The 23,420-nt window shown below is 37.1% G+C and overlaps 1 protein-coding gene across 12 annotated transcripts in view; it reads right to left on the bottom strand.

The window, feature by feature from the left end:
- KHDRBS2 (KH RNA binding domain containing, signal transduction associated 2) overlaps positions 1 to 23,420 on the bottom strand; it is a 363,971-nt gene that overhangs the window by 241,181 nt on the left and 99,370 nt on the right. For all 12 annotated transcript variants that reach the window (XR_009966189.1, XR_009966187.1, XR_009966191.1 and 9 more), the window contains exon 3: positions 1,230 to 1,346. Coding sequence is in view for 2 of the 12 variants with exons in the window: in XM_062626121.1 (XP_062482105.1) it covers positions 1,230 to 1,346 (117 nt within the window). In the remaining 10 variants the exon portion in view is untranslated. The remainder of the gene's footprint in view (positions 1 to 1,229; positions 1,347 to 23,420) is intronic.

The raw sequence follows: 23,420 nt of genomic DNA, 5'->3' as shown, positions 1-23,420 counted from the left end.
TACTTATGTGCATTTAAACATCATCAGCTGGTAACAAGCCCTTCACACTCCCCTGCCTGAGCAACTGCTACTCTTGGCAGTAATAATCTGAGTGGGTGGCTGAGAATGGAGCTGGCAGATGCAGTACTGATGCAAATTACATCTACGTAGCAGCACATGCATTCATTCATCCAGGGAGTCATTTTTTTATCATTCCAGGAATAAGCCAAAAGTCATAAAATATTTTACTTGTCAATACCTAAAAATAAAATCTGCACTGTATTAAATATTATCATAAAATATAGTGTTAAACAGATAACTCAGGTGTCAGTATGCCCAATGTCATAAAGAAAGTTCTGAAAAAACGGAATACATTCCATGTGCCTAATTTATCCGGTTCGTGGGGTGTTGGTTTTTTTTCAGTGTTATGCTTGGAGACCTCATAATGCATGTGTGACTGCTTATATGCACCACCAAGACCAAATAATGCCAATCATAAAATCCTGATTAGTCTTCCCTTTATTCTGGCATATTATTGCTTTCATTATTTTAGCTATTGAGATGAACGACAGAGGTGACAGAAAGGGAAGCTGAGTAAGGTACAACATTACTGAAGACAATATACAGTCCAGTGAAATTAGCAGTCATTATTTCTGTGTTAGCTGTAACACTGCTCTTCTACAGACTGTAAAGTAAGACACTGCAATCCAATCACTACTTGTTCACTGGGTCAGATACATGTGAGGCTGCCTTACTTACAAACACCTTAGATTAACTTAAAGAAAACTTAAACACTTTTTTTTTCTTTTATCTCTAGTGTATTTTTACACACATTTAAGCAGAACATTCACCTTGTTATATTTTTTTTTAGAATTATGCCCTGAATAAATACTCCATCATTTTTTTTTTTAAAGTCCCACAGCAGTAATGTATACGAGCTATACTTTCCCAGGAGAAACAGACTTCTCTCAGAACAAATTAACTTTAAGCTGGTTCCTATTTTAGGCAAGTTATTTAAGTAAGACTGGTAACACAGTAACTGTGGAGGTCTACAATTATATGGGAAGCAAGTATTGTGCAGCAATATTTAAACAACTGATGTAACTTGAAAAAAACAAACTAGCCTTGTAGTCAGTCTATTAATTAGGTATATTAATTGAAGTCATTAATAAGTATATAGACAATCTAAATGTAACAGCTAAAGCGCAAGTATTTTGACACTAATTGCAATCAGAACCCAGACACAGTACCTTAGCTTTATCCCTCATGGATCCTTTCCCGAGGATGGACATTTTTGCTCCTGTTTCTTCTTGTAACCTCTTCAAGGAGTTCCCTCTTGGTCCAAGCAATTTCCCAACAAAATTGAACTAAAAAGCAAACAATAAAACTATTTCAGACCAAGAGGTATGCTTTCAAAAAACTTCATAAAAATTTGTAAACAGTCCGCTTAAAGCTCATATAGCTGTGAGCCTAATTCATTAGGGTACAAGTCTGGAGAACCAATGTATCCTCTCATCTAGTGCGAAAGGCAGTAAAAGCATGCATGGTTTATTTGAGCCCCAGGAGTCTTCTCTCTAGGACAAAAAGGGCCAGTGGCTGTTCAGGTTTAGTAAACTGCTAAACCATATCTTTGCTTATCATACAATATCGGCAAACCCCACAGAATATATACATTGTTTCCTGAGTTAGCCAACTTTATTGGCAAAGTAATATATTCTGCAAAGTTAGAGCTCTAAATGGATTTTTAGGAATTGATGCTCTGCACATTGATTTTAAAATAAGTGTATCATCACCAAATAACTGTTTTGCCAGCAACAGAACAACACAAACAACAGATCACTACAGGTATTCCAGGCTATTTTCTGAGCAGATTTTAAAGAACACTGAGCTTTGTCTGCCATGCTGCTAATATTCTTGAACACAGAACACTTCATGTAACACATACAAGAATGTTTCTTTTTTTCCATATGAAGAGGACAGATGTCTACATGAAAATCTGAAGACAGAACAATAAATAAATAGTTATGTCAACACAAACTAGCAAAAAGGGAGGAGTCTATTAAGTTACAGTCATTTGTTCATTCTGAAATCAACAGTATCTTCAATTTATTATTTTTCGTGCTTTCCAAGCTCTTTTAAAAACACTGTGTTGTCTTCGGAAGTTGACTGGGGACTATCAGCACTTGCTTAGGATGTTTCTAAATTATGTTCAGATCTAAACAGACAGCACCTTGGTGTGGCTTGCAACAAAGAATAAGCTTAGCTAAGGAAAAAGATGCGTAACTGTATCAGCATTTCTTTTTTTTTTTTATTTCAAAGACAGAGAACATGACAATAAGAAACAGCAATCAGGAATACGCTGCCAAAAAAATACCCAGATGTCTAAAAACACGTTATAACACACCTTGTTTTGAAGTACACATTCTGAAAATAGAAAAAATAGGCAAATATACTTGCACCCATTTTAGCCAGCAAGAAAATACCAACACAAATGCATCAGCCATGTTTATAACACCCTAACTCACAATCAAGCCAGATACCACAGAACTCAAGCTGGCTTTCAGTCCACTGTCTTAATTACAAATCTCTTGTAACTTCCTTCAAATACTGGTTAAACCATCAAAGAAAATAATATGTAATCACAGGAAAACAAACACGTAAAGTGAAAACCAACATAACTGACTTCAGCAAGACAACATGTCTAGGGGGAAGTACTAAGTAGTAATGTTGTAGAAAAACCCTATCAGCTTTGAAGCTCCAATAAAAGATTTTTCATGCTTGGGTACTTTCCAACTCTACCTGTTGATTTAATAAAATTTATCAACTGTTTGATAAATCCTCCCTCATTTTGGGAGTAGGATTTAGAGATGATGACCTATCATGGCATCAACAGTCCTGTGTCTTGAAACTGTAGTTATGCTTCTTCCAGAGACAATGTGGCTTAGAAGTTGTTGGCTTCAAACTGCATATTTGATTTCATAGGAAAATAAACCAAATAGTGAGAAAGAAATAGCAAGGACTGAATTTTGACTTAATACTAGACCTTGGGCTAAGTCTACTGATAGAAATAAGATTTCAAAAATTACACATTTCCTGTATGTGAAGATTTATTAGAGAAGGTCGAGAAAACAGCAGAGCTTTTGTTCCCCTTATGTGCAGAATGGCTGTTCAGAAGTTACAACACCAAATATTTTGTGCCCCTTACACATCACCAATCAGAGAAGAACCATCTGCAGCTGTATCCTTTCAGCAGCATCTCTTACTATTAAGAAAAGCTGCCCTTGAAAGATGAAAGCGCTATACTTCTATGTAAGTTTGGAGAAAAGTATGAGAAGGCCAGCCAAAGCTTGACTCCATTTGTTCTCTGAATGGAATAAAACTATTAAAATACACTCTATGAAGATTTATGCTGACCATTTACATTTCAGCACTTCATAAACCGTCTAATAATTATCTTGACATATTGCTGCAAAGGAGCGGTATGGCCAGCCTAATCTATGTACTAAGTGGATTTTAATCACTTCACAGGAAATAAGTGGCCAGGGATTTTAACTCTATTGATTATGTAGCAGACAGACACAATTCATCCACCTTCAAAAAAAAAAACCCACATATCAGGAAGCGAGCAGTTATTTACAACTGAATAACTGAATTGCTTTTAATTTGTTTTTGTCTAAAGTTGCAGAAAAGCCACTGTACTATATCAGACATTCAACTATTGTGCTCAGTCTTCCTAACATCAGTCTAGGGCCATTGGCTATCCTCTGCACCAGCCTATAATCCCAAAGTCTGAAAGCAGTGACACAGTAACTCAAACTAGGTAATTTAAGAAAAAATAAATCCTTTATGTCCACACATAGGTAAAAACAGCACACGAGAGAAAGTTTCACTGAATAGCAGAAATTGTAACAAATTTGAAACACAACTTTATTCCCCTTACTTATTTTACAAAGGTACGCTAAACAAGAACTTAAGCAAAACCACTTTTAATACTGGAAATCTATGGCTCTAGTTACAGCCACACGGATAGCTTCCAGTCATATTAAGAGAGGACAGATGAGAAATTATGACATATAGAAGAGAGAGCATTAACAGAAAGCTTTCATGTCTGGGGAGAAAACAGACTCACTACTTGAAAAATGTGGCCATCGTTGTCATACTAGCTGTTTTTATGGGCGGCTTTTCAGTACTATTTGTGAATGTCAGCTAAGCTTTGTGTGTCCTGTAGAAACCCTTCCTGGTTTATGGCAAAGATTTTGCATGTTATTTTCTTTGATTTTTTATTTTTTAATCATTTTGTCTTGGGGAGACAGACTCCCCTTGCAGTATTCAGGGGAAAATGATCAGGTGATAGCAGGGGATGCTTTACTTAAATGCACATGATGCTCTGTGTGTCAACAGCTATGCAGTAAACTTTCTCCTGTGCAGAACAAAACATTACAGAGAATATAGCTCTTTCAAGAGTTCACAGCCAGTCTCCCCAACATCTTCCCCAACCAATATACACAGTTTTTCACCAGGTTCATCTGCATCTCGATCACCTCCATATTCCACCCTGCGCAAGCAATCAGACTGTAAGATGCCCAGAGCCAAAACTTTGGATTCTCAGTCTCCATAGAAGTTTTTGTTCACAAAACTTTTTTAATACTCATATGGAAATAGCCAAAAATGTTACTATGCATTTGACACACAGAAATTTTTTTTTTCCCAAAACTGTGCTGCTCCCATCTGTCTGCAAAGCTTTATACTTACACATGGAGAGTACTTATCAACAGTGTGAGACATTTTGCTTGAGTCTACATGCTAAGACTGACTATTTAAAACCAAAGATTAGATACACAGCAAGCATATAGAAAATGGAGAATTCTTAAGAACTAATTACAAGAAATTTCTTACCAAAATATTACCTATGTTAGTAAAAAGCTTAGGGTTGTGCTTCATGCATAAATAAATATATAATCACAGATTTTCTCATCTCCAAACCCCCTTGCAGTAAAACATGCTGCACATCAATACACCGCACTTGCTTCTGGCTAAGACACTGAGAACAGAAACCCTAAAACCAGGTGTTGTCAAGCTGGATCACAGCACAGGCAGTGTGTCTCCTAGTGTCAGCATTTATTATGGTTTCTATGAAATGCCAGAGATTAATTATAACCTGGGCTATAAAGAAATGTGTTTAATAACTAGCTCTTAAAATATATTCTGCAAGCTACATATAATATTGTGATAGTCTTAAGTGTACTGCGCTTAAGTACTGCAGCACTTCAAGAAGATTGCCATATATTTAACCTCATTGTCATGCTTGAACTTACCTCCTTTAATACGGACACATCAAGTGCTGTTCTCAGAAGCCATAACATCAGCAGAATTACCACAGAATTTAAATTAAACGTACACACACATTTGTAAGTTGATATTTATAAAACATCTGATTTATATAATATTGCAAACTCAGGGGAAAGTTTCTTCCCTATATAGTACATTAAAGCAAATTGCCTGGGAGATGAGCACACTGGGAGTTTGAATTTTGAAGTAGGCATCAAAGGCAAATAGACATGGCTCCACTATTGTGTCTGTGTTTTATAAAGGGTAGGGAAAAGAAAGATAGTGATCTTGTGCTGTAGAAGATCCTTAGCTAATACTAGCATATTTAAATGTCCTTGGCTCCCAGCACTGGAGCCCTCTCACTGGGGAGGAGCCCACCCCGACAGCCTCAAATCGAGCTAATGTTAACTAATGGAGCTAGGTTGACAGAAGCTGCTGACTTTCACCACTACCTCATTTTTTTAATGCTGAGAACTGTAATCAGCCATTGATCTTTACCTCAGTTGTATACACAGGACTCACTTTATTCTCAGTATGTGATAAACTGGCTTTTGAATAAATCAGACAGCCATACAGTGGGTTTTGAGAGACTCACGATACCAACAGGCTGGCATTCCTACTCTGCTTATGCATGCCAAGGAATACTGTGAACCTCCTGAGAGCTGGGACATGAGCTGCAAGGTCCAGCAGGGTGACAACAAGGTGGCTGCAGGGGGGCTCCCTGAAGCCAGCAGCAGCCTCTGGCTGAGAGCTGTCACAAGCACTCAGGATACCATCCTGTCAGCCCAGCACTTGGCACCATCAGAAGTACATCGGAAGTTACTCCATCACATATCAGCATTGGGTACTCCCCATAAAACCTATGCTATTTAAAACCACACCCATCTTTCACCCCACCACACTTCTGCACATGGAGGCAAGAATGCTAGTGAGCAGCTAAACAATCATACAATTTGCCTGTTGCAGTAAAGCTCTAACCTGCAGTTGTTTAAAGACTAAAAACTCCATTTAATGTTAGTTAGGATTTTGACTACCTCAGGGCAGCATACCATAGGTATAACAAATCTAACATACAGACTTCATCATTAACATTCAAGCCTCAAACTAAACAAAACGATTGATAGAAAATGCGCGCTTACATTTAGAAGAATGTTTCCCTGTTTGATGTAGCCCAAATACATCCCTATTAGAACTGCAACATTTCTTATTTAATAAACACTATTTTAATAGAGGTTTACAGGCAGAAACAAACAATATGCTTGCCATTCAGAAGAACTGTTTGTGTCAGTGATTGTTTCACAGATCAGTGTTCAGAACAGTAACAAAACCTAGATAAATAAAGCATGGGACAGACAAATGTTTACAGCTGTAAAATAAAGCAGCACAAAACCCTGAACTGCGAGAACAGATTACTTCCTTTTAGAAACAGCAAAACAGAAATAGCATGGGCTTGGCAACACAAAATTGGTGTGTTATTTCTTTGTGCATGCTGCTCACCATTGCTGTCAGCTCCTTTGTGGGGAGACAAAGTGTCTTTACATTTTCGGAGCTACTTAATCTTCACAAAAACCCTTCTTTAATCACGGGGAAGAAGAAAATGACATCTTTCTAATTTCAGCCCTGTGCTAAAGAAAAGGGAAGGCAAAGATATTCACTCCTGAATAAAACCATACTGAGACCTGCTTGTAGATTAGTTTTGTTCCAGTCCTATTCTAGGATTTATGATGGTTCATTTATTTAAGAGGAGTGTTTAAGAGTATCTCACCTTATGATATGTACAAGGGACCTCCCTTCATGTTAAGGTAGTACTGGGTGACTATATAGGCAAATTTTATTTTTCTCAACACCCTGTAAGCATGACAATGCCTGTAACAATATGCTTTAACTTTTAGCCCCCAATTTGTTGGACAGTTGAACTAGATGAGTATTTTAGGTCCCTTCAAATCAGAACTATCAGATTTTATTCTGTTCTATTCTATCCCTATTTCTAGCTTCTACAGAGTTCAAGTTTGCCTCCCTCTATATGTAGCTCCTTAACTCAGTATCTCTTAAACACCTTGTATTTTTTGGCTTTCCCAAAATGAACTTTAGTGTTCCAGATAAGGATGCAGTATTATTTTTTATTACCAGGATGTGATGTTTCCTGTCTCTGGAGAAGTGATTCCAAGAAACCTGTTTGGTGGGACTGAATTTTGCAGGGCTCTACTTTAGCAAGGCATGTCAGGAGACAGAAAACAGCAGAAGCAGAAAATGAATGTACTCTTTCAGAGGGGCTCTGGAGAGCCACTCCAAAGGAGATGTGATAATGCTTTCTTAAAGTAAAGTTTTGCACTCCTGAATTTTCACTGTAGCAGTCCCAAAACCAAAGGAGAAGGCTGTCCTTTCCTACAGAGCTCCCTGGGTCTCATCTGCTCATTATGCTTTGAACAATAACCCAATGCCAGGCCACAGGGAGAAAAACTGAATACTTGAATGGAAAATACACCTTCTTGAAAACTCTGTGCCAAATTAATTCCTAGTTTAAATCAACAGAATCGCCCCAAGAATAAATTAGAGTATCAAAGTTTAAGTCATTAAAGCTACTGTGACGAGATTTACCTAAGAAATAAACATTATTTGATGACACATTTTCAATCTTGAAAAGTGTTGGGAGTTCATATTTACAGTGTGCTTGAAGAAAATACTGCAATATTTGTCTGGCTATTTACTAGTTCATAGCAAGCACCAAAATCTACAGTGAAAAATATTTTTGGCATCACTCCATGAAACAGATGGTCAGTGACTCCAGACAAACAGGTTCCAGATATAAGTCCACACTGAGAGCAAAAATATCCCCTCACTTTTCACTTTTAGTATTTTCTGTCAGAATTTGGTAACAAGCTGTGGCATGTAAATAAAGCAAATTAAGTAAGTTTTAAAACATTTTTTTCCTATTAAAAAGGCCCAAGAGTTTGGTGTCTGGGGTATATTTACTCAGTTAAACACTCCTAACTTAGGAAAACCTTTCATACATGCATTAGCAGTGTGACTTACTATAATCTGCTATTCTGCCAGACACCCAAATATGCTATTTTGTGCAATTTTGTTTTTAACCCTGACATGAAGCAACTGAGGAAACGCCAAGGAAGCAACTGAAGTTGTGGGTATATATTAAGTCTGTAATTAACAAGTTTAAGGTGTTTATTATTTTAATTGCAGAGATATCCAGGGAGACTCATCATACCAAGCACTGCATAGACATGCAGGAAGACATAAACTTGAATGTTAAAAAAATCAAACAGGCCTTCTTGAATGTATGTGGCTACTACCGCTTATTTTGATGGTTTGGGAGTGATTGCAGAAACTACTGCCATTAAAATCACTGGGCTTGGTTACAAAAGTGGGAATTACTCAAGGTAAGTGCAGTACAATGAGGTTCTGCTGACAGGAGAACAACACGGGAGGTTGAGTTTTCAACTCAGAATTGAGAAAGAGGATCCTAACATCACATTTTATCTTTGGCTTTTGCCTATCTTATAATTCTTCAGCAACTTGGAACAATATGCTTTTTCTTAAGCTTATCCCTATTTGGCCAGCCCAGCTGGGGACAGACCAGAATGGCTCTCAAGGCTTTTTGCCCATGTTGGGGAGGTTAGAGCTGTTAGTAAACTAGCCACCAGACAGAGTTCATGACTGATCCCAACCAATGTCTCTAAAGAGTCGGGAAGTTTTTTGAGGGCTGACTGCTCCGTAACGGAAAATTGTCCAAGAACAGCAGTATTTTTTAAAACTGCAGAATACACTGAGCTAACCTTGATTTTGCGCCACTACTGAAGCCATATTCTATTGAATCAAGGGCAAGAGGTCTCATTAGGACAAAAAGCCACCTGTCTTTAAACATTCACGCTAGCCAAGCCTGAAGCAGTCAGCTTTTACTATTCAGAAATAAAATACATGGTAAGTAATAAGGAGTTCTTGGAATCGTGTATCTAAGGCACAGTTCATCTGAAGGACATTATCTAAAATGGTATTTCTACAATTCAGACCACAGAGGTGAATCACTAAGCTTTTTGCAAACTGCACAATTAAATAAGTTTATATTAAGCATATGCAAAGGTACGGAAATAGGTACTGGGACTACAACACTTAAAAGCACAATCAACATTTGGCTAATTGGGTTTATTACTCCCACAGATACACCATTTATTGGTCACAGTAATAAATAAGATCTGCTCTTTGCTAACTGGCAGCATCCTACCAACTTTTCTCCAACTTGAAGAGTTTGGAATGCAAAAGGAAGATCTGAAAGAGTTGTAATACAGTGGTATTTCCAAGCACACCATCTTACTCCTGCTGAGCTGAATATGATTTCCTATTAGGTGAAAAATTTCTGTTTGCCAGATGTTATATTTGCAAAGTACTAGGTCAACAAGAACCAGAATAAGTTAAGGCTGAATACCCAACCGTAAAACTAACGTATCTTTCCCATGTACATTAATGATACTGGACTAATAAAAATGTAGCATAAACCTCAAATTTCTTTTCAGTCAAGGAAATTATAACAACAGTTAATTTGGATCCAGTATGTTACTGAACTGATTTAACAGACATGCATATAGTATCTAATTTTGTAGACAGCATTGTATTAAATCACAAATGGTTTATGTTAATCTAATTAAGAACTCTGTTAGTCAACTTGATTTTGCCTTTCGTTATTAAAGTAATTATACTTAAAGAAGCATTTATGTATCTATTTGCATATTCCAAGCACTAGCAAACATTAATTTTATCTTCATGTCACGTTCATAATCAAAGCAAAGCATTACTTTAAATTGATTGACATATGCAAACTCACATAACTCTGTGGAAATTAAACCAGCCTGTGAAAGCACTCAAAAACATTTTACAAAATTCTGGTTCTTCCCCTCCCCTCCTACATTTTCTGCACTGGGTTCATTTTTTTGGTTCTTTATTACTAAGGACAAACACAAGAAAATACAATGTTTCTTCCTTGCAGCTCATTACCTTCTACTTTTTCTGTGCTTAGAGAGGAGAATAAGTAACTTTCAAGATTTCTTAATGAGTTAGCTGCTCTGAGGTGATAATGCAGTAAAATATTTTAAGAAGAGCAAAGCATTTCAAAGCAACACCGACAAGGTGAAAATAAAGACTGGTGCTGAATTCTGTTCCCAAGATGTTCAGGTAGCACATCTGTCTGATTCCTACTTAAATTTCAACTACATTTCACGTGAAAATTGCACAAATTTAAGACAACAGATGTTGTCCTCTACTTGTCTGTTCAATCAAATCTGGTAGGGCAGAAAATATACTGACAACAAAGAATATATACTTCTAGATATATTGCCACTGTTCATGAGCTTATTCTCAAAAGCCACATATTAAAGCACTATGTTCCAAGAGCAGACTCCACCCTAATCAGACTAGTTTTCTTAGATGTTTTGCTTACAATGATGAATTTATGGAAGGAATATAACCAGATTTAACTCAGTATTTGGCACAGATAGCTTTCCAGTGGTTTTCATAGCAAGCATACTGGACACAGAAAGATCCTCTCCATTGTCCAAACTGAAAGTGCCCCAGCTTGCTCAACAGAATGCAAACCAGAGGCTCTGCAGAGCCTCCTCTTCCACACTACACAGAGCTAATTGCAGTAGTACTAACTAATGAATTTACATTTCATTTAACACTGCTGATTGTAAAACCAAGCTTAGCATATATATACTCACTCTGTAATCTGATGTAAATGCAACAGAACTGCTAACTGTGAAGAATCAATCCCTGTGCTAAATGCACATACAAGGAATGCAATTTCCCCCCACACACACTCATTATTTGTGTTTATAATTTGCTAAGTTGATAGCCTGTAGTACTCATTAATTGCAAGCTGGAATACCTACTCAGTTGCATTAAAAAAAAAATTAAATTATAGAGTTTTATAACATCTGAGTGTCAAAAGCTTCTTAAAACCTGAGACTGATTTGTAATACTTTGTTGATGGCATTCCTTTGCAAATGACATAACTGTGTTTCAGACTCAGTTAATGTAAGACAGAAAAAAATACTTTCAGGACAACATCCTGAAAGAAGAACAAGACATGCTGTATGTAATAAATGAGGGGGCAAGTGTGAGTAGGAAGGCCTGAGTAGCTTTAAATAACATAGGCTGTAATATCCAATAGTCTTGCCAGTGCCATACAACAACTCTGGAGTGAAAAAACCTGACTACAATGCTCCTACCTCATGAAATATTAAATGACCTGCTAATCTTTTTCACTTTCACCTTTTTTTTTTTTTTAATCCCTACACCCCAGGCTAAAATCTGATTCTCACTTGAAAGAATATTAATGAAGTAATATTGAATTCTCCTCTAACACAAGATTAAGAAATTCCTCAGGTATATTTAACAACTGTCTAGTTTTAACTTAATGTTTATTACATTGTAATTACCCTGTTTCAGCACACTTACAATCTTCAAGAAGGATGAAACCTGAATTAACGATGGCCATCAATGCAAAAAAAAAGGCAGTGAATGTTTTCCATTCATCTTCTCAAGCCAGTATTTCCCCTGCTCTACCTGTTCAAGAGAGCCAGGAGAGATGTTCTAGAAGTGTTAAAGTGACACAGTTAGCCGTACCCAAGTAATTAATTAACTTGGTATCTAGAAGATGCATCAGCCTTTGAAACTCATTTTCACATTGGCATCTGACACAGTTGGGTGGCTGTTATCCATGCTGAATTTCAAGCACATCAGTCCCATTCAACACTCTAGTCTGCCTCGAGCACCCGTCACTCAGTGTGGGCTGCTGTAAATCCCCGGTTTAGCTGCTTCATTCATTAACTTCATGAGCTTTTGTATCTCACACACATTTATGGAACTCATAAATTCCAAGTCTGGAGCTAGGTGTTCAAAGTCTAGATTCTGCAATGGACAGAAGAGAAGCTGCTAGTCCTCTTGGGAACCTGCAGCTTGCAGTGCTCTTTTACGTTGCCCCCTACATTCAAATTTTTTCATGGAGCTACAAATGATGAGAAGTTCTGATTTTCACACCTTCAAGCACTTACACCCCGAATGATTCCTTATATTTGTCTGTCTGCAAATGCTGAACTAAACTAAAAACATCCACAACAAATACATGACAAAAATGAATGTGAAACAATAAGCAAAATTAACTTTCAGCAGACACTGGGGGAAAATGTAAGTGTAAATTTACATGGAAAACTATATTCTGTCGAAATCTTTAAAGTCCTTTGAAGCTTTTTATGCAGTAAAGACCATTTATGCCTTAAAGCAAAGCAGAGGAAACAAAATGATAGATTTTTACAGGTAAAACCTAAGGATTTGTTCCATGTTTAAGTTTCTGGGAACATTTTCCCACTGTAAATGTATTTACAAAACGATCATAATCCCCTTAAAACTGAATACACCTGTAAGCAATATTGCACCAAAATAAGAACGGACCAGTGTACTTCAACCTGAAATAATGAAATCAGTTTAATCAGTTCAATCATTTAAGCATCATCCACAAAAATCGCAATTAAAGTGGTATCATCAATTCACACGAAAAAATGCCTTATGAAAAGATATTTTATTTAAAAGCCAGTGCTTAACTTTGAATTTCATTTAAAGCACCTAAATTTCATAGATATTTGCCTCAGATGATAACTTTCATCTTTGCCATGTCTTTTCTTACGGCAAGTACCATCCTGTCATTTGCTGGTAAGTACAACAGCAAATGGATATTTCTGAACGTATTTTAAAAGTGTAATTTCCAGACTAATGTTTGTCAAATGCTTTTAGATGTAGATCATGGACATTACATGTGGCTTGATTGTTCTTCAGCTTGTCCATACCACACTTAGAATAACAGAAAGCAGCTGACTTGTTAATGTTTTGCAAATGCAAAACAAGTGCACTCCAAGCATGCTAGGATTCTATGCTAAAAACCACTATTGCTCAAATCCTAGGGGGGCTTTTACGTAGTGAATTCCAATGTCACAGCAGTCAAGCCCAGTGAGCCGTTACTGTTCTCTAAGAAATATCACAGAATATTTATCAAGTGAAAGTTTCTGATTTAGAAACATAGAAACAGTACTATGAGAAGAAAAATGGAATGACAGGAAAAAATGACTGTGAAAAATAACAGCAATAAATTAGGAAAGGGATTTTTCCATGAAAATCCTATTTCCAAATCATGAAAATATGGGGGAAGGGAGAAGAAAAGAAAGAACTGAAATATGTTATTTTGGATGTCCATCTGTAGACAACAGTGAGAAAGAGGACAAGTTGTGCAGGGAAACCACTTGCCCCAGCCAACTTCACGCCTATGCGCTCTCAAGACAGGCCAGTTGGAATGCCTGAAGTGACAACACACCATGCCCCAGACAGAGACCTGCACTGGTGGCTCTGAAGAAGCATGCATCCTGCAGATGCAAGAAGTCTGTGCAGGCTCCAGAGACATACTAGCAGCAGCAATTTCCAGTCCTTATATAAAACAAAACCTGAGGAATGCTGCAGAATTTCTGGAGGCCAAATGTAGGTCTTTTGGGAGCTGAAAGTTGGAACTTGAAGAGCAGCACTCTTTGCAACATTCTCATTACACCATATGCAGATCCAGAGAGAAGGGGATGCGCCGAAGCAGAGCTCCAATCACAGGCTGAAATAATGGTGGTAGGAGGAAGAACTGAGATTCACCTCAACTGAAGATACCACTAGGATACAAGGAGTCTGTACAAAAGGAAAAGACCTCATTTGAGATATGAAGGATTCAGCTGTGGATACGCTCATCAAGAAAGACGAGGTCAGAATCCAAAAATAAAATGCTTTTTCACCATCTGCATTAATAGTGGAGGGAACTGTGGCAGGTTGGGAGGAAGATAGTGCAAGGAAAGATTTCTAAGTATTTCCAATTAATTTGGCAAAAAACAGCATAAACAATAAAGATAGCAAACAGTAAAATAAACACATTAGAGAGGTGAAGAGTTGAGATGGCTATTTAAAAGGGAAATAGTTTCCCAGAAATGTATCAGTGTTCTCCAAAAAAAGATGGAAAAGTAAGCAAGCAAGCTGATCTCATATACCTGATCTCCAAAAGCATTTATTTCACAGGTGCTTTATCAAAAGGTCTTTATAAAACTAGGCCCCTAGAAGGAAGGCCCTCTCACAGATTTAAAAAAAAAGAAGCTTAAATGATAGGAAAAATTTGGGGTAAATAGTCAGGATTCACACTGGGAGGAAGTGATTAGTTGAGTCTTGCTGGGATCCTAGTGGGAGATCAAAGCTGGAAAAAGCAGTGAACAGTGAGAAGGCATACTGTACTGATGATACTAAGGTAAGTCAGTGCTCTGAAGGCAGGACTGGCTCTGAAGAATTACATGTTATGACATGTGGTGACAAAATGACAGCTGAAATTGAATGTAAATAAATGTAAAACACATTGATTGAAACACATCCCACCTTTATAAATAAAACAATGTGCTGATTCTAACACCTCAGAAATTATATCAGGAAAAATAGCAGGTAGCTCAGTTCACAGCAGTAGTGAAAAAGCAAACTGTATGTGCTATGTTAGAAATTATTAGGGAAGTAGTAAAAAACAACAGAGAATAGCATTGAGCTACTTTATAAGCCAGTAATACCACACCACCTTGAAGACTATTTACAGTTACAGATCTCAATTTCAGAAAGGCCACAGTAGGACTGGGAAAAAAAAAAAAATGTTTCTGTACAGTGACAAAATAGGAATCACTGAGTGAGTCCTGAGCTACGATTCCTCACTCTGGAAAACACAACTGAGAATTACAACAGATTCTTAAAATCATGAGGAGCATGAAGAAGATCTCCAGAGCCTCCTCAACAAAATAAACGGGGGGACAGCAGAAGATCCTAGGCAAGCATCAGTCTCAAAACTAACAAAATAAAACTTCCTGCCCAGGATTCCTCCAAATTTGAGCTTTAAAAGTTACTGACAGAACAGCTACATGACAAGAAACTACCCAAGCTCAGGCCATTCATGTTGGAAGCTGGGATAACATTTTGGAGACATATATCTGGACAGTTTGACTGTACTCACCTTCGTTTTTAGGTGCCCGGTGTTGGTCACTGCTGGAAGAGCTAAACCACAGCAGAGTAGTGTTTTTGTTCTGAGGCACAGAAGTCATGGCATAAAGTAAATGGATTATAATGCGATGTACAATATTTTGGGGGAGTTTACAATAGTCAGAGATAATCTGTGCGTCATAGTGAAGCAAACCCATTTTGCTCGTATTGTACTGCAAAATTAATTATGATTTTATACAACATTTTAAGTTGTGGTAAAATATGCTCCTTTCATACTTCAGGCATATATACAGAATTCTTTTATTTCTGTCCAAACATAACTGTCTTAACCAGACGTGGTAAAAAATACGTATCTGCAGTACACTTTGATCCATATGTTAACTCTATAATGATACAATTTTAAACAGTCCTCTGGAGTTGTATCCACAAGATTTTGTTCAGATCCAAAGACAGCAATTTACAACAGTGATGTCAATTAAATAAATTATATTATTCATTTAAATAAATCAGCAGCCTTGAAAATATGTACCTACAGTGGCATGTTTCCTTCTGCTATTCAGAGGGAGCTGTCATGTGTATTTTTTACTTCACACAGATAGAACAGAGAAACTAATTCCTTGCATTTCTTCAGACTGCAACATCAAAACTAGGCTAAAGACCTAATTGTACTTCCCTAATTTTCAGGAATTACATTTTTATGAATAATGTAATGTAACTAATATGGATGTAACTTGCAGAATTATTGCTCACCACTCTGACACACTTCTCACACTCATATTGGTCTGCTTTAGATGGAAAAAAACCCAAGGAGAGTGCAAAATGTGTTTTTTCCTGATTTTTATTATTTATTTACTAAAAATACAGTGATTAATTGGTCTGATGTTTATACTTTGTAAGAATTAAACAAAAAAAGGTTATTATTCATCTCCTGTAAATACGATTTTTAAAGATAACAGTTTCTTGCTTTGCCATACAAAGAACAGCTAAACCAAAATAAATGTATTTGTGAAATAGCCTTTCTGAGTAGTAGCATTGATCTGCCATTGAAAACCATCAAATTTATTTATGATAGAAGAGAATTCATCATGACAAAGTTAAGAAGTGAAAATGTGTTTGATATTGGATGCAGATAAAGTTTATCAGTAAAATACATAGGGGTTAGTATTTATTTTATCTTTGTGAGGTTTTGAGGTAGATGGCAAATTTCTTAATAATTGTTTTTGAGAGTTAGTTACAATGTGATGAAGAGGTGCTTATTATTAACATAAAAGCAATCAAATTTGTTTGTATAAAATTATAAGATATGGAGAAGAGGAGCAATGAGTCAGAAAGTGACTCAGAGATATTTACAGCACAGGATTTATGGCAAGACTTAAGAAAACATGACAAAAATATCCTTTCATTATCACACTCTTAATTTGCAAATCTGAGTCTACTGTATACTGTGAAAAAATGTCATTAAATAAAATAAACATTCAATGTACTAGTTTCTCCTTATTTTCATGTAAATGGTTTTAAAGTGCTCTGATGCAAACTGCTAAATGACAGCTTTCAGAGCTAATCAATGGTTTTTGTTTTACACTAAAAGGATTTTTTTAATGCCATTGTCAGTAGACCCATATGTATACCAATAACTCTGTATATCTTAAATGAACTACATCAAAAGTCTTTTACTGTAATGTCTCATTTCTTTATAAGCAGAGCACAGTCCCCACTTACCTGAAAGCTAGCGGTAATCAATATGCCAGTGTCTCTGAGCAAAATTTAGTACAGCATATCTGAAAACAAGTACTGTAAATCAAGCACTAAGCAGAAACAATAATTTATTAGGAGCTATAAATATCTTCCCATACTATACAAAATGGTTCCTTGTAACTGAGATTCCCCTGTACTTCTGGAAAATGCAACACTGGAGAAAATGTACCTGTTAAAAACATACTGGGCATGTTTCTCCTCTAAAGCAGTTTCTTCTTAGCTTTGCCTTAGCTTACATTCTAACACATTTAGCAAATTAATATGAATCCTTAATGGGCGAAAGTGACTGTACACAGCTGATTAAATCAGCTTCCTTCTAGTTGCAACTGCAATTTCAATCCCATCATCCCACTAAAGATAAAGTCCAGTGCACATTAAATTTATTAAAATGGAACACTATCTAGGACAAACTTCAGGAATAAAGACTGTTCTAGTCCTTCCATGCAACTGATTTCTGTTTAACTTCCTTAATTCCATTTTGGCGTAATCCACATTAGCTCATATAGATGTATTAAAGGAAGCTAAAAATTGCAAGAAATTATGTGGGGCTATATTACACTGGGAAGAGTGCCCCAAAGGAAATTGTGGAAGAACCATAAACTGGAGAATTTTAACTTCAAGCTGACTAAAATACTTATTCTACAGTATATGCAACACAGAACTGCTTTCTATGTTTCAAAGATTCATGTTGATGAGTTCCAGCCCATTTCTTCTAAAATAATGACCACACTGTGCTTTGGATTACGTGTCTGTGCAGATTGGCAAACCCCATGTTCACATTTCTCCACACTGGAGCAAGAGGGCAGATCACTGCTCTGAGTTCCACAGTCAAGCAGCTTTGCTTCTGCCTTCTGAAGTTATTAAGCCACTGAGCAGAGGAGGATGTGCAGCCTGCATGCGTGCACATACACAGCACCAGCTGACAAACTCAGCACAGTAGCTGGGCTTTGGTACTTCTAACATCATTACTGCCCAGCCAAGGCTTTGTACCAGTCAATAAGCCCTCTCCCCCACAGTCTCTGAACAGCTCTTGGAAATTAACTGGGCCAGGACTGATTTCCAAGATGCATTTTTTTATGATGTCATCTTTTTTACAGACAGAGGAGATTTAATGCTATGGATGTGGCTTGACCGCAACAGCTGGCCTCAGACGCTAACAGGCACTGGCACTGCTAAATTAGCTACTGCAGATGCAGTCACATGCACGCTGGTTACAGCTGAAATCCAAGAGCAAAATATTGTCTCTGCTGTACTAAATTTTTTTCTTGATTAATATTACAAGACTCTTAAAACCCTGTGAAATGTTTGCATTAAAACAGAATTTCCTATATACAAAGTCACTCTGTGTTTAAGGTATTACACATAGATACTTACCACTTAAATCTCTCTCTCTGTAAGGCTGAGACAAGATTATCGATTACTATTATGCCCTTACGAGATAGAAGGCACGAATTCGGTCTTTGTAAGGCAGGAAGTATAACTTTCCAAGTAAATGTAATTAAAGTTTCTTGAAGGAAGATTTTCCCCTTTTACTCAGGTGAGTCAACCACCACATTACTGTCAGCTGTAGCAGCAGAATTTTGTCAAACCATGTTTTGCAACACCTTGGTAACAAAGAACACAATCTCATTAAAAAACAGGCCAGTGTGAAATAAAAAATATCCAATTCAGTACAGAACATAAGTAGAGACAAAGACCAAGAATTATATGGATCAAGTGAATGTCAATTCATGTACTTTTGGAAAAAAAAAACAACCCCAAAACATTAAATAATATTTTACGTCTGAATGATGCATCATAGAAATGTATTTAACTGATTAGAAATATTTAAATAAAGCTATTAGGAATGTTTAGATGATAATTCAGGAAAACTGTGGATCTGGTAAGTGTATTTCATATTCCTGGATGTGCTGGGTACAGACAATGTTAAAATGTTAATGAGAAAGCTTAGAAGCCACAGAATGTGTGGACTACACCACCCAGGTGAAAAGCAAATGAAAATTAGAGGAAGGGATGGACAGTCTCATGCCAATGTTGAGTGTTTCACTACAGATTTTGTATTGTACAAGTCACTTAGGCATGGCACAAAGTTATACTTTTGGCTAGACTTCCAAGGAAACACAGAAATATTGGCTGCATCAGAACACCTGTGGGGAGTGCCACAGCTATGGAGATTACGGGTTTTGCTGTTATAAACCCACAACAGGTAACTGTAGAAAGCATACAGATAAATGGGAAGGCTTGAAGACACAGGCAAACAACACCAAAAGAAGACTCAGGAACAGCATCTGTAACGCATACTGCTAGCAGACTGTAGGTGAAAGGCTAAACCCAACATCGTAAAGGTGCTGTAGATAGTTCTGTCTGCTACTGATTCCAACCATGAGACAGCAGCCTTCACTGCAGACAGTGCTACTCAGCTCTGCATGAGAGCTAGCCAGTCTGGTGGCATCTCACAACTCAGGACCATGTGTTGCAATCACATCTTCTGCATATTTAAAATGGCAAAGAAAATCCAGTACAAACAACTGCTAGATGCCCCTGTGGAAGAAGGTGCTAACTGAAAGATTGAGGCTTTGTTTACACAGCGGTATTAAAATGTATTTTAAACATATTATAAAGTGGAGTAGCTAAACTACATTTAGCTCTTGTTTGGACACATTCACTCAGAATTTATGTGGTCTTAATTTGAATTATTTTCTGTCATTATAAATATATAATATAATAATTAGGACAACAAAATTCATTGCAGCTATATTTTCTAAGAATCCCAGAGCAAACATTCTCCTTTCATGCCAAGGAGTGTAGAAGTCTAAATGTTCTGCCTTTTGTCTTTTTACACAGAGATACTAACACCTTGCAAACCCTTTCTGACGTTGAAATTAAAGTTGCCTTACATCCCTATTGAGAGAAGTTGATTATTCTGCAGCGCATGTGATAAATTAACTGCTATTTGAAAGACAAAATATCACCTTTCCACCATAGCTAAGTGGGAACTGCTCAGTCAGATGGGAGAGGTTTTGAAAAGTTATGCTGTGTAACAGAAAGTATTTAGAAAAAAAATAAATACAGCAATCACTGCTGCATCAACTGTAGCGTTATTCAGATTCTTTAACATTTATATCAGATTCCCCTACCAACCTTTCTCTAGTTTGGAGGCATAAAATATTTTGTTTAAATAACAAATATTTCTTACTTCAGTGAAACAACATAATTATTGAGACGAAGCCACTTCAACATAAGGCAAACACACTGTGATGATATCAAACAACCTTATTGCATTTTTTTTGGAAGAAAGATTTATTTCCAGTAAACAGTCTTAATGAGGAAGCACAGAAATTTACAGCTATGATACCTTAGGCTTACAAAATACACGATCTCTGTTTCAAACATTTCAAGCACAATTCCTGCTAAGAACCTTATTGCCTCTTCTGCACTACTCAAAGAGCATGAATTTTCATGACAAAGCAAATTAACTAATAAATGTTTGCTTTCTTTTCTAACAGGGGTCTCACAACACTTAAGCGAAAAAATGTCAAAATGGATGTAGGAAGAGATCTTGCCCCATAGAAACAGAAACAACGTCTACCAACAAGCTATTCAGAAGGCTTAATATAAAAATGTTTTAAAAAGCAATACATCTGCAAAGGTTTTCTCTTGTTGCTTATTAACTGCATTCCACACCACTTTTGGCAATTTAGTTTTTGTCTGAGTTGTCTTTTCACCTTTCTTTCCACTTTTTTTGTTCAGAAGTTGAAAACTGAATCATTCAAAATGAGTAACTTCTGCTGCATGAGAAATTCCAGTATTTTTTACCTTCTGATCAAAGCAGAAAAAAACCTGAAACTTAATTATTAAAATATGAACCTACTCTTAAGAAATTTAAAAATATTTTTAAAAATATTTTTAAAATATTTTAATTATTTCAACAAATTATTTGAAACATGATTTTTTTTTATTGACATAGCTTCTTCTCTTCCAAGACGTAAATACTCATTAGAAGTTGTCATAACTTAAATATTACAACAAACATATTTCAACCAGGGTTTTGTTTCAAATTTTCAGACTGTAGTAATGCACTGCCATGAATGGTTTAATACATTTAAAATACAATTATAAAATCAATTAGAAACACATTGTTCATTTTTTGAAAAAAGTAATCTAAGTACTCTCCAAAACAATGGAATTACTTTTTAGCAATTATCTACACAGCAGGTTTGCCAATGATACCAAACTGGGTGGTGCTGTTGACTCTCTCGAGGGATCTCCCCCAGAGGGATCTAGATAGATTGGAGCACTGGGCCGTGATTAACTGTGATGGAATTTAACAAGTCGAAATGCTGAATTCTGTATCTCTGATGGATTATGCTGTGTACAAGTATGAATTGGGATAGGAGTGACAGGAGCAGAAAGGGACCTGTGTGCTGGTTTGCAGCAGACTCAGTGTGCGTAAGCAGTGTGCCCACAAGTTTGGTTTGCTCCAAGAGGGCAAACACATCCTCAGTACACCAAACACAGCACAATCAGGTTGTCAGAACAGGCAATTATTCCACTGTATTCAGCATTGCTGCTGATTTGCCTTGAGTACTGTGTGCAGTCTGGGCCCTGCAATTTAAAGACACGAAGGTCCTTAACAAATCCAGAGGAGGGCAACAGACCTGGTGAAAGGATTAGAATGAACGTCCTATGAGGAATGGCTGAGAAATCTGGGTTTGTCTTGCTGGAGAAAAGGAGCCTGAGGGGAGACCTCATTGCTCCCCACAGCTTCTTGACAAGTGGATGTGCAGAGGGAAGGGCTGAGCTCTTCTTCCTGGTATCCAATGACAGGATGCACGGGAACGGGCCAAAGCTGCTCCACAGGAGGTTGAGACTGGTCATTAGGAAGCATTTATCTACCAAGAGTGTGGTCAAATGCTCCTACAGAGGTGGCCGATGCTCCAAGCCTGCTGGCATTTAAGAGGCATTTGGACAATGCCCTCAACAACGTTTTAACTTGGTAAAGCCCTGAGTCAGTTATGCAGTTGGACTAGATGATCACTGGAAGTCTCTTCCAACTGAAATAATCCTGCCCTATTCCATTTCACTCCATTCTAGTCTATTCTAAAGCATATTGCTGTAAAAGTCCTCACTTATTCAGGCTCAGGAACTTTTCATCTCAACAGTACCAATGTGATGATGTTTCATGCTTTGTAGTCAGAACTTAGATAATGGCCTACTTTAGAATTTATCTTTTGTCATTCAAGCCATGGGAAGATTCTTATGTGTCCCATCCAATTTGCATAGTTATAACTGTAGTTTAATCTTGGCATTTCAGAGAAAGTTGTTCGACAGAGCTGATGAAGAATAAAATCAGATTTCTGCTGTCACTGTACTCAGTTTCCCTGCAGTTTGCACTGTAAAAGCCCCAGTTCCTAATCATGGCCCTCATTACAGAAAGAACTTGCATGTGTTCTCTGAATAGGGTCTCCATCCCATCTCCACTGTCCACAGAACATGCAAGAATTTAGTTGTCTTTAAATTCTCTGCCCCTTTAAAAATGCAGCTGAAGTTAGTAAACAGATGAAAAAAAAGTAATTGAGTGGAAGTACAGGCTGAAAGATAATGAATATTTCTACTCGCCCCTCTTTGCAGTCATGGGTTGTTTCTCTTTTACTAAAGGAGGGCTTTTTTATTATTTTATTTTTACTTTTGCCTTTCAGTTCCGTATCTTCAAACCTAGGCAGGTTTTGTGAGAAAAACATCTGGCTTTCATTTTCATGTTTGGTACACCCTGCACAAATCTCTAGTCCTCTACAAATTCCCATATCTCAAAACTATTTCTGACACCTGACTTCATTCAGAGCATGGCAAAAGAAACTGGCTGCTGAGGAAGGTAAGTCAAAGACAGCTTACGGGGAAAATTGCCAACATAGATATTTCTTGACCCTTTGTCATCCTCTGATTTCTAGCCTTTGCAGCTCCAAATCTCTGCCCATCATTGCACCATTTCAGGCAACCAGGAACAACCTTGGTAAAACTTTAGGAGAGGAAAAAACATATTTGTCTCAAAATGGGAAGTCGATTGTGAGAAAGGCAGCAACCAGTTTTAGCAATGTGTGTTCACAGACATCAGTGCTCTTTGAGATGATTATGTAGAAGTACTAAGCTGTTTCTGTAAGACCATTTCCTCTGCACAGTTTCAAGCAAAGAACTGCAGAATGAAACAAAGATTAAAACATAGGACAGGAAAAGGGTTGCTAATATCTGGAATAAGGCTGCGTGGAGACCTCATAGCAGCCTTCCAGTATCTGAAGGGGGCCTAT

Source organism: Pezoporus occidentalis, unplaced genomic scaffold (genome assembly GCF_034315485.1).
Source record: "Pezoporus occidentalis ecotype Australia unplaced genomic scaffold, CSIRO_AGI_Poc_V1 ctg29, whole genome shotgun sequence".
NCBI classification, from domain to species: Eukaryota; Metazoa; Chordata; class Aves; order Psittaciformes; family Psittacidae; genus Pezoporus; species Pezoporus occidentalis.
This window is presented reverse-complemented; position numbering and strand designations above follow the sequence as displayed.